We start from the raw sequence: 10,825 nt of genomic DNA, 5'->3' as shown, positions 1-10,825 counted from the left end.
TGTGATGGTGGTGATGGTGGTGATGATAGTGATGGTGGTGATGATAGTGATGGTGGTGATGGTGGTGATGATAGTGATGGTGGTGATGATGGTGATGGTGGTGACGATGATGATGATGAGGAGGAGGAGTAGGAGGATGATGCTGATGCTGCTGATGATGACATGTTAGGCATGATGGTAATTGGCATCAGCGGTCCGGTGGCCTCAAATAAAATCGCCATCCCCAATGAAAAAAATCGACGAACGTTCAATCCATCCAATGAACGACAGAAAAATGTCGGTAATAAAATGAACGTAACGGCAATAAATCGAATAAATCGGTATTCTCTGAAACCGTTAATATTCGACAATGTTCGGTTTTTTTTGTTATTCCTCTTCTGTAAGATTTCTTTCTTATTGTTTCTTTCTTAAATCATATGATTTTTGCGTGTGTCTTGTGTCTCTCTCTGTGTGTATGAGTTTGTGCGTGTATATATCTATATGTGTGTGTGTGTTTGTGTGTTTTGTGTGTGTGTGTGTGGTTGTTATAGTCATGCATTATAATTTATCGTAAATTAATCGTGCTAGGCGAATGATGAGATGATGATGCGTGTTGAAAGACTGGAAGATACTGATGGAAAGATGGGTGGAAAGAAGGAGGAGTGTTAAATTGAATGAAGGATCAAACGAACAAATGAATGAACAGATAAATTTTCATTTTCATTCATTTTTTGGTGACTCCATATTTGATTGAGTGGCGTTTGAATTCATAATTGTTCCTCTTACACTATATACATTCAATAGTTATCATCTTTTACACTTTAATTATGTGTGTTTTATTTTGTTGTGTTGACTTGTGTATTATTATTTATATATATAAGATAAGTTTATTATGTTTTATTTATGTATGGTTATATTTCCGAATTTCTATATTTTTGTTTGGCAAGGGGTTCTGCCCGTGCTGTTTTGAAAAATAATAATAATAATAATAAACAAATTAGTTTATAACATACGAACGAATGAACAAAAGAATAAGGAATGACGTGAACATTGAGATGAAAAAATTCACTACCGGCTTGATGATGCATGGCAGTAAAACGTGGTTGGCCAGACGTTTCAAATGGACCTCGTACATTTTCTAAGCATCTTAGTACAGCAGCAAAATGCTTAACACAATTCTTACGCATTTTGATGAAAAACAGAAACTTGAAACATTCATTAGAATGAATGAATTCAATTAATTGACTTTCATCACTAATTGAATACATTCACAGTGTTGTCATCAGCTCGACATGACGGCTGCAATGTGAAGATTGACGACAAAAACCCGCAGGTTTATCTTTTGCACGCCGATAAACAACAAAAACAACAAAAACCACCACAACAACAGCAGCAGCAGCAACAACAAAAACAACAACAGCAGCAGCAGCAACAACAAAAACAACAACAGCAGCCGTGTGTCACGTGGCAGGTTTCCGCAAATCCAGGTCAACGAATCAGCGTGGAGTTGTTCGACTTTTCTTTGATCAGCGCCCTACTTCCTTCCAACCAATCAAAATCGGCCCTCAGTTCTATTGCCCGCCAGAACGCAATCCGTCACTTTGCTGCCAAGCAACAACAACAACAACAGTTAAGCAAAGACAATAATGGAATTGTTCAACAACAACAGCCCCAGCAGCAACCGCAAAAACAAACGCTACATAACCAAATTTCGCAAAGTAATTCTCTCCAACTACAGCCACCTACTTTCTACCCAACCTCACCACCACCCCCACTATCTTCACTCCATTCCTCACTTCCGCCATCTTTCGACAAATTAATATCACACTGTCAAGTGAACGTCGTGAACATATATGAGGATGACGTCATCACATCGTCATCCGCAACGGACAACAACTCATCATCATCATCTTCTTCTTCTCTCTCATCATCACAATCGTCACCACAATCATCATCACTACCGCAAGAACCCACCCACACATTGTGTGGCGCTCAACTGAACGAACTGAACCTTGAGATGTCTTCACTGTTGAAGAACAAATCGTCAAACATTCGATTGCTGAACACTTACGTGCAAGCATATGAAACGAGAAGCAACCGCATGAAGCTGCAGCTGCTCGATCGCATGTGGCCGGAAGCTGTCTACGTCATCAAGCTAGCTGGTGATGATGATGATGATGGTGTGGGGATGATTATGATTATAATGATTATGCCGACGACTATTTTAATTGTAAACACGTTGTTGTTGAAGATGATGACGGTTTCAGCCATGGTGGCTTTCATGACGATAATAATAATGACGATGATGAAGACAATGATGATGACGTCACTGATAGTATTAGTAATTTTAGTACGAACAAAAATTTTCTGTTTTTCCCCGAAACTGACGATGATTAAAGATGATTATGTACATTGATATGCTCCTTGCTACATTTCATCCTCTATTACCTTCACCTTACAATTAAAAAAGAAGCTGAAATTTCGGTACTATTATCGTCGTCATCATCATTGTTATCATCACCACCACCTTCGTCATCATCATCATCATCACCACCATCATCATCATCATCACGACTACCTCACCCACTAGCCACCGGCTGTCCGTACATAAGAGAGGGCACGTATGATGACGTCAGGGTGATCCATAATGACGTCACGCTGCTGAAGATCGATTGCCTGAAGAGCGGGAGAACGCTGACGATGATATGCGATGGGGTCAGCTGGAATGGAACGTTCGAAGATTGCGATAATGGTGGTATCATTAACTAATGTTTCTTTACTACTGTTACTAATATACAATATCTACACACACACAAACATACGCACACAGACACACTTACAAATATAAACGAACATATATACATACGTGCATGCAAATAAGCAAACAAACAAACATACATGCATACAAGTATACATGCATAAATACAAATACAAGCAAAAAACAAACAAACAAGCAAAACAAACACACAAATACAAACAGACATACAAACAAACAAATTAGACAAACTAACTAACTAACTAAACAAACAAACTAGACAAACTAGACAAAAAAAAACAAAACTAAACAAACAAATACAAACAAAACATAGGCAAAACATTACCAAACAAACAAATACGACCCCACAGTTGACTTAGCTGAGAGTACGCTGAAAAATTCAAGCAGTGATTTCCCCATAGGTTGGTTTCAGATTCAAATTTTTTTATTTATTCGACATTTTATAGTTCTCTTGTTATCTCTGTTCATACCTTGCTCATTACGTCGTCGTCGTCATCACTATCTTCTTCATGGATATCAGTATAACCATTATCAGCATCGCCATTACGTCATAAATGTATGAAAAAATTTACGCAAAAATAGAATCTTCATTTGATCACACATCGTCATCATTAGATATATCCGTCATCTTTTCATCACACCATCATCATCATCATCGTCCAATTTGTTTCATCATCATTTCCAGTTTAATTTAAATCCACTTTTCATTCCTCACCGTCTCTCTTTTCCCTTTCTAATCACCATTTTCCAAGCTTAAGATGCATTTATAACCAAAGGACCAGCATAAAATATGCACCTACCTAGCCTACCAACCAACTTATCTCACCTCTCTAAAATTGGCCAATCATAAAACGAGAAATTGGGTCAAACGGATGATAAATAATATTCAGGTCGGGGATGTAACGATTTAAAAGTTAGTCGAGATTCGATAGCGAATATAATTCGTTCGGATTCGGTAAGCTTAAATGTTGAAAACAGAATGATTAAATCTTATGCGTTATCATTATGAGGTCACCATCAATATCGGCGTGATGAAATTTATCGTCCGTACATACTTTCATTATCCTTGGTGCTTGTGACGTCATTAATATTGTTCGTCGTCGTCATCATCATCATAGTATCATCGTCATGATGAATTTTATTTCAAAAATACTCAACATTATTGAGGTTTTCGCCAACATAAACATCATCACCGTCGACCTCATCCTCATTATAATAATTCTTGTCATCATCATCAACGTCATCATCAACGTCATCATCATCAACGTCATCATCATCAGGATCGGCCACAATCTTTGGCCTGATATTAATATGGTGCGTGGCCCTGTCGATATTGTTCCTCGGTCTTTATCACATGAAGAGGTGAGAGATTTGGTCTCTGTGCTTGTGTCTATGTCTGTCTGTCTGTCTGTCTGTCTTTGTGTGTGCGTGTGTGTCTGTTTGTGTGCGTGTGTGTGTGTGTCTGTTTGTCTGTGCATGTGTGTCTGTGTGCATGTGTCCGTTTGTCTGTGCGTGTGTGTCTGTTTGTTTGTGAAGGATCTTTTATGGAACTGCTCATCATTTATCACTAGTGTCACTGTCATCATTATTTTGTCTATGTTTTTTCGTTGTTGTCAACATCGCCATTTATTTTCCTCAACCAATCAGGAAACGCCAAAGAAAGGACAGCGGAAATATGGGCATAGACATGAAAGATTTGAAGCCACTGAACACGCAGGAGGCCATGTATGACGTCACCAACCAGGACATCTACGCCAGGAACCAGGCCTTCGATAACATCTCAACAAACAAGCAGCAACAGCAAAATGGCGCAATGAAGAGCCCGGCACTGATTGGACAGAACGACACGGCTACCAACAAGATATACCGCCCACAAAACGGCAACACCATCAGCAGCAGCAGCAGCAACCACACCACTGCCAACAACAGCGATTGCAGTAGATTTTTCTCTCCCCAAAAGACACTCCTCCCCATCGCGACGCCAGTCCCGCACCCGAACAGTCGCACGCTGCCGGCCAACTTGCAATCGGCCGTCGCTATTTTATTGCCGAACAAAAAAACTGGATCTATCCTGGCGGGAAAAACCCGCCCAGCTGCTGCGATGGAATTTTGCACGCGTGTCTGGCAGTCGCCGGAAGTTAAAAGAAGACCGGATGTGTTTGGAATTGGTTTGCCGGAAGTACAGGCGCCAGTAATGACTTTCCATCCGTCATTTACCGGTAAGAACGGTGGCGATAATAGGATGCTCATACGTCAAAAGTATCAACAACAGCAACAACACTCGCTGTATAAAAATGATGGCAAGGTTGAGCACAACGACCCTGAGTTTCAACATTTAAAGATGTTGGCGCCCTGCAACAGCAACAGCTTGCAACGTCAGCAGCAGCTAAACTCAGCGTCAGTAGCCTACAACTACAACAACGACAACTACGAGATACCACACTCACCTCAGATGTATCAGCAGCGTCCTCACCAACATCAGCACCATCAATTCACGTTCTCCTCAACAGCCTCCAACCAGCAACGACAGCAGCAGTACCCACCGGCGCATCAACCACAAATGCTCGGTTTGAGAGCCGTCTGGATCAACAACATCACCAACAACAACGTCAGCATTTGTGACAACAACGCCGACAACACCAACAACACTAACACCAACCGCAACGACATCAATAATTGTTATCAGAACTCAATGTTGCATCAGATGTACTCCATCCCAGACAAATGCAAGCGACAACAACAACAGCCGCAGCAAACAACCACAACAGCTGTTATGCTCTGCTCAAACTCGGACAACGACAACAACGTCATCATGCTAAGCAGCAGTTTCACAAACCCGAACGGCGGCAACACCAACAACAACATCATCTTCAACAACAACTCAAATACCAACAATATCATCTTCAACGCAGGCATCAACAGCAGTGCCGGAAACAACAACAACAACAACATCATCTTCAACAACACTACACACGATTACGCGAACAGTGACCCATCCGATGGTTACATAACGCAAAATCAGGTACCTCAGTTTGGGGACTACATAGGGCCGTCCGAGGTGCCAGACCCTTCAGCCCCCCTCCTTGCGCTTGCTTTTAGAAACGCCACCTATAATACATGGAATAATGATAGTAATGCCAACCGGGTGATAGATCGTTCAAGTGGTGATGACCCTTGTGATGTTGTTGATGGTGTCTGTGATGGTGGTGGTGGTGATGGTGGAGAATGTGATGGTGATGTTGGCGGTGGTGGTGGTAGTGGTGGCGTAAAAGACGGCGCTGGGAGTTACGATGCTCCTGAGGAGCATTAGTTATGGATGGGTAGTAGATGAAGATGGTCATAACGATTGTAGTGATGATATTCTGTGCCAGCGGATCGTAATGATGATGGCAAAAATGATGACGACGATGATGATGACGATGATGATGGCGAAGATGATGATGACGATGATGATGGCGAAGATGATGACGTCACTGGTTTTTCTCCTTAGTCGCGGTGATATATCTGATTTTTGTTTATTATAAAATGAAAATTTTTGCGTTACGATGATTATGGGTATGTCAGTTTTTATGTTGTTGATAATGATGATGATGTTGTTGTTGATGGTGAGAATGATGTTGTTGTTGTTGTTGATAATGATGATGTTGTTGGTGGTGATGATGATGTTGTGGTTGTTGATAACAGTGATGATGTTGTTTTTGTTGTCGATGATGATGATGATTTTTATAACATTATCACTCAAGGCACGTTTCGATTCAATTCACAATCCCCAACTAAGTATAAATTGCCATTCTTTTTTAACGCTTTTTCATTCTTTCAATCTTTTTCACTCTCACTTTTTCACTCCGCTTGCACTCTCACTATCATCCCTATCCTACCTCTTCTTCGATCTCTCATTCCTCCACTTACATTTCTTTCTGTCTTTTTTCCCGTTCTTTCCGTCCTTCACTCTCACATTTTCATCTTCATCTTACTTTTTTTCATTTTTCTCCTTCTTCGGCAGGCTTTTTTTAATTTTTTTTTGGTTTATTATTTCTTTTTTTTTATTTTGCAAAACTTCATCAAAATGTAACTTCCACAACGATTGCATTGATTGCAAATGAAGATTGACGTCACCATCAACAACAACAACAACGGAAACGACATCTGCAGAAAAAAAAACAACAAAAAACATTTTTTCGTCTTGATGATGATGAGGATGATAATGGTGGTGAGGTTGTTTTTAGTACCACACCGCCATCGTCGTCGTCAGCGTAATGACGTCATGAAATCTCATCGTTGTTTCAGCAAAACTCATGACGGAATAATTTACACAAATCATAGATAGCTCCAGCAGCAACTGCAGCAACAACACCAGCCACAACAACAACAGCAACAGCAAAGACAAAATGACAAAAACAAAACAAAAACAAAATTGTTAGTGACAGAATAGCAAAAAAACCAACACAAACACAACACAAACACATCAAAATAAACAACATTAAACACCACCAAACAAACAACAACAACAAACAAACAAACAACGACAAAACAACATACAACACCATCCAGCAAACAAACAACATTGTAGAACGACAACAAAGTGGAGAAAATCTGGGATGAGAGAAATATTTATGACAGGAGATGCTACGAATATAGAGCAAACATCACTGGCTAACCGAAGAACATTTGTTTGTTTGGCCTGCTTAATCACACAGACAAACACACATGCACTCCTATACACACACATATGTGTGTGTGTGTGTTTATGTGTATTATAATTTGTGGTTTTATCGCTTATACAATAATCTCTTTATTTAATCAAGAAAAAATAAGCTATGCTTTATATTTGAGTATTCCTTATATATGTATGCATGTATATGTGTGTGTATATATATGTGTGTGTATGTGTGTGTATATACGTGTGTGTGTGTGTGTGTGCGCGCGCGCAAGTAACAATAGTTTAATTGTATAAAAAAAATTAAAAAGTAATGTGTTGTTCTTATGTGTTGTTAGAATCTAGAAATACACACACTATCTAATAATACGTTACATACAAACGCTATGCATCTAAATGTTTTTGGTGGTATTTTAACATAAGTCTGTATTAAATATGTATATATAAATAATTTATGTATTATATATAATACATAAATAACATACAATACCAGCATACAATACAACTGCAAACCTGGATTTTTTAATTTTGTTGATCCGTTTAAATTCTCTATAGTTTTCTATTACGATTTTTGTGGTATGTACGTTGGTGATAACACATCTATATTGATGTAATTTTTATATTTTGTATATGTGTTTGTGCGTGCGTGCATGTGTGTGCGTACATGTGTGTGTCTGTGTGTGTGTTTGTGTGTGTGTGTCTGTCTGTGTGTGTGGCGCGCGCGTTTACCTACACATGTGTAAAATATTAACTTATATAAATTAAATACAAATAAGGTAAAAACTTGTCTATTTAAATATTGTATTAAAAACTAATAACATATGTAGATCGCACATCGCTATTTTTACAATCTGTACTATACTAACACTATGTTACTGATACGGTATTTTTCATAATTTAGATTGTAATTGATTTTATTTTAACCACAATATGAGGAGCGAGGTTTCGGGATGCTTGAAGCTGCCGCAGTATCTGCAGCAGCCTCTACAGCAGCAGCAGTTTGAATGCCACGCAATGCTCCACCTAACTTTAGTCATAATTCGAAACATTTTTTCATACCTTTTTGAGTTATAAAAGCAGCAGTTGCTAGTTCTCGTTTCGTTAGTTCTGCGTTACTTGTTTCCTGCCTTCCGTTTATCGCCTATTTAATTATAATTAATTATAATTAAATTATATTCATAGTTAAATTAATTTATTGTGAATAATTATTTAGATTTATCATTAATTATTTCTGTAATTTATTTTGGTTGGTCATAGGCTGTTAGAGAATATTTTGTTTATAGTATGTGCTTATATGTGTGTTATTGGAAAAAACATCATTTTTATCTATCTATCATTCATTCATTCTTTTTTTTTGTTCATTCATTCAACCATTCATTCATTCATACATTCATTTATTCAGTCATTCATCTATAAAACTCTTAATTAATTAATTCATTCTTTCGTTCATGCATTCATTCATTCGTTCATTCCTTCGTTAATTTGATTCTTCCTTCAATCCATCATCATCAATTTTCTGATCCTTGTCATTTCACTATGACTAACGTTGTACAATTTGATGGAAAATTATAATAGAAATTAGTTTTAGTTCTATTTGTACAAACTTATAAAGGTTGTTACATTTTTATTATGGCGAAAATATGTGTGTTCGTGCATGTGTATGTGTGTGTGTGTGTACGTGTGTGTGCGTGTATGTGTGTGGTGTGTACGTGCGTGCGTGTGTATAAACACTTGATGTAAAACATACGTGTCTGTATTTGTTTATTTATTTGAATGTGCTTCAATCAGTACAAAATTTCATTAAAAGTGGCCCAAGTCAGGCCGTAAAACGACAAAATGAACAACATTCATTGTTAATATAAGCACTGGCAAAAACTAATCAAACCAACTGCTATAAAAGATAAACCCATAAAGCAAGATATTAAATGATAATTAAACAAAGACATTAAATAAGCATCGATATTATATAATAAATAAATAAATAGATAAATATATTACGTAGCAGCAAATAAAAGAAGTCATCATGGAATGGAGTTTTATTACAAAAGTCATTAGCACATAACTCATAAAAAAATGGCGTCAAATAACACATAAACAAAGACATTAAACAACACATAAAAACAAAGATATTAAATAACACATAAACAAAAGTTCTAAATTGCACGTAAACGAAGACTCTGAATAGCACATAAATAAACAAAGATATTAAATAACACTCTAGTATGTAACATTTGTTGGCCCATTTTCGTACGAAAGAACTCAAGTATCTTAGATATTTTCATTGATACTAAGCAAGCAAAATGGTTTCTTCACGTTTCTTCATTGTTTAATTTTATTCATTATACATGTATATCATTTTAAATATGATCTCTCTTTTTTTTCTTTCTCTCTCTCTCTCTCGCTTTCTTTTTTCTTCTTTTCCTTTTTTCTCAACATCGACGTCTGTCAATCTTCTATATATGGATATGTATGTGTGTTTGTTTGTGTGTATGTATGTGTGTGTGTTTGTGTGTGAGCTTCTCTGTGTGAATAAATGTGTGTGTATGCTATTTTCATTGTTTACTATTGTGCATAAAATTAGAACTCGGTTATTATGAACAATAAATTTATGAACAAAAATTAAACTGAAGTTTAGCGATATAATGTAATTTATTGCAACACGAAATAAATTTTTAACATAAAAAGCATTTAAAACTGACATTCATTTATACAAATAGACAATATTCATTAAATTAATCGAGCAATATATTTCATTTATATGAAATAAATTAAAACTAACAAAAAAAAAACAGCAGATTTTATAATATGGAAAATGAATGATATGAATAATAATATTATTATTCATAACAATAATGAATAGATGTTGATTTTATTTTCATGCTCGTTATTAAAGTCAAATTTATTATTATTATCATCGTTATTATTATTATTATTGTTAATATTATTTAATAAATTGATCGTTTTTGCTGTGTTTCGGAGTATTATCATTATTTTTATTATCTTTAGTTGATTTAAGAGAAATATTAATACATAGATGCACACATACATACACATACACACACACATACATACATATATACATATGCATACATACATACATACATACATACATACATACATACATACATACATACATACATACATACATACATACATATGCATATGCATATGAATTTGACATTTGACATTTTTTATTTCATCAAATCAAAACAAAGAAATCAAAGAAATGATATCAATGAAAAGAAATGATCTGGAAACCGAAAAGAAAATATGGTTTTCTTGTAATGATTACCAGTGACAATTGTAAAAATAAGAGCATATTTTAAATATTTTAGTGCATGTAAACTCACATTCATATTACAAATCCTAAAAAAACCAAAAATGGAATCATAATTAATAAGTAATCAACTCTT

At 36.3% G+C, this 10,825-nt stretch overlaps 1 protein-coding gene across 1 annotated transcript; it reads left to right on the top strand.

Annotated features, from left to right (window-relative positions):
* Nucleotides 1-998: 998 nt before the first annotated feature.
* On the top strand, nucleotides 999-6,065 carry HELRODRAFT_190007 (hypothetical protein; the record flags this gene model as incomplete). Its single annotated transcript, XM_009011815.1, has 8 exons — nucleotides 999-1,092; nucleotides 1,254-1,312; nucleotides 1,370-1,697; nucleotides 1,947-2,141; nucleotides 2,570-2,731; nucleotides 3,106-3,156; nucleotides 4,036-4,117; nucleotides 4,403-6,065. 8 exons carry the CDS (start codon nucleotides 999-1,001, stop codon nucleotides 6,063-6,065), a joined length of 2,634 nt encoding a protein of 877 aa, XP_009010063.1.
* Between the last annotated feature and the right edge of the window lie 4,760 nt (nucleotides 6,066-10,825).

This window comes from Helobdella robusta, assembly GCF_000326865.2.
Source record: "Helobdella robusta unplaced genomic scaffold HELROscaffold_10, whole genome shotgun sequence".
Taxonomy (NCBI): domain Eukaryota; kingdom Metazoa; phylum Annelida; class Clitellata; order Rhynchobdellida; family Glossiphoniidae; genus Helobdella; species Helobdella robusta.
This window is presented reverse-complemented; position numbering and strand designations above follow the sequence as displayed.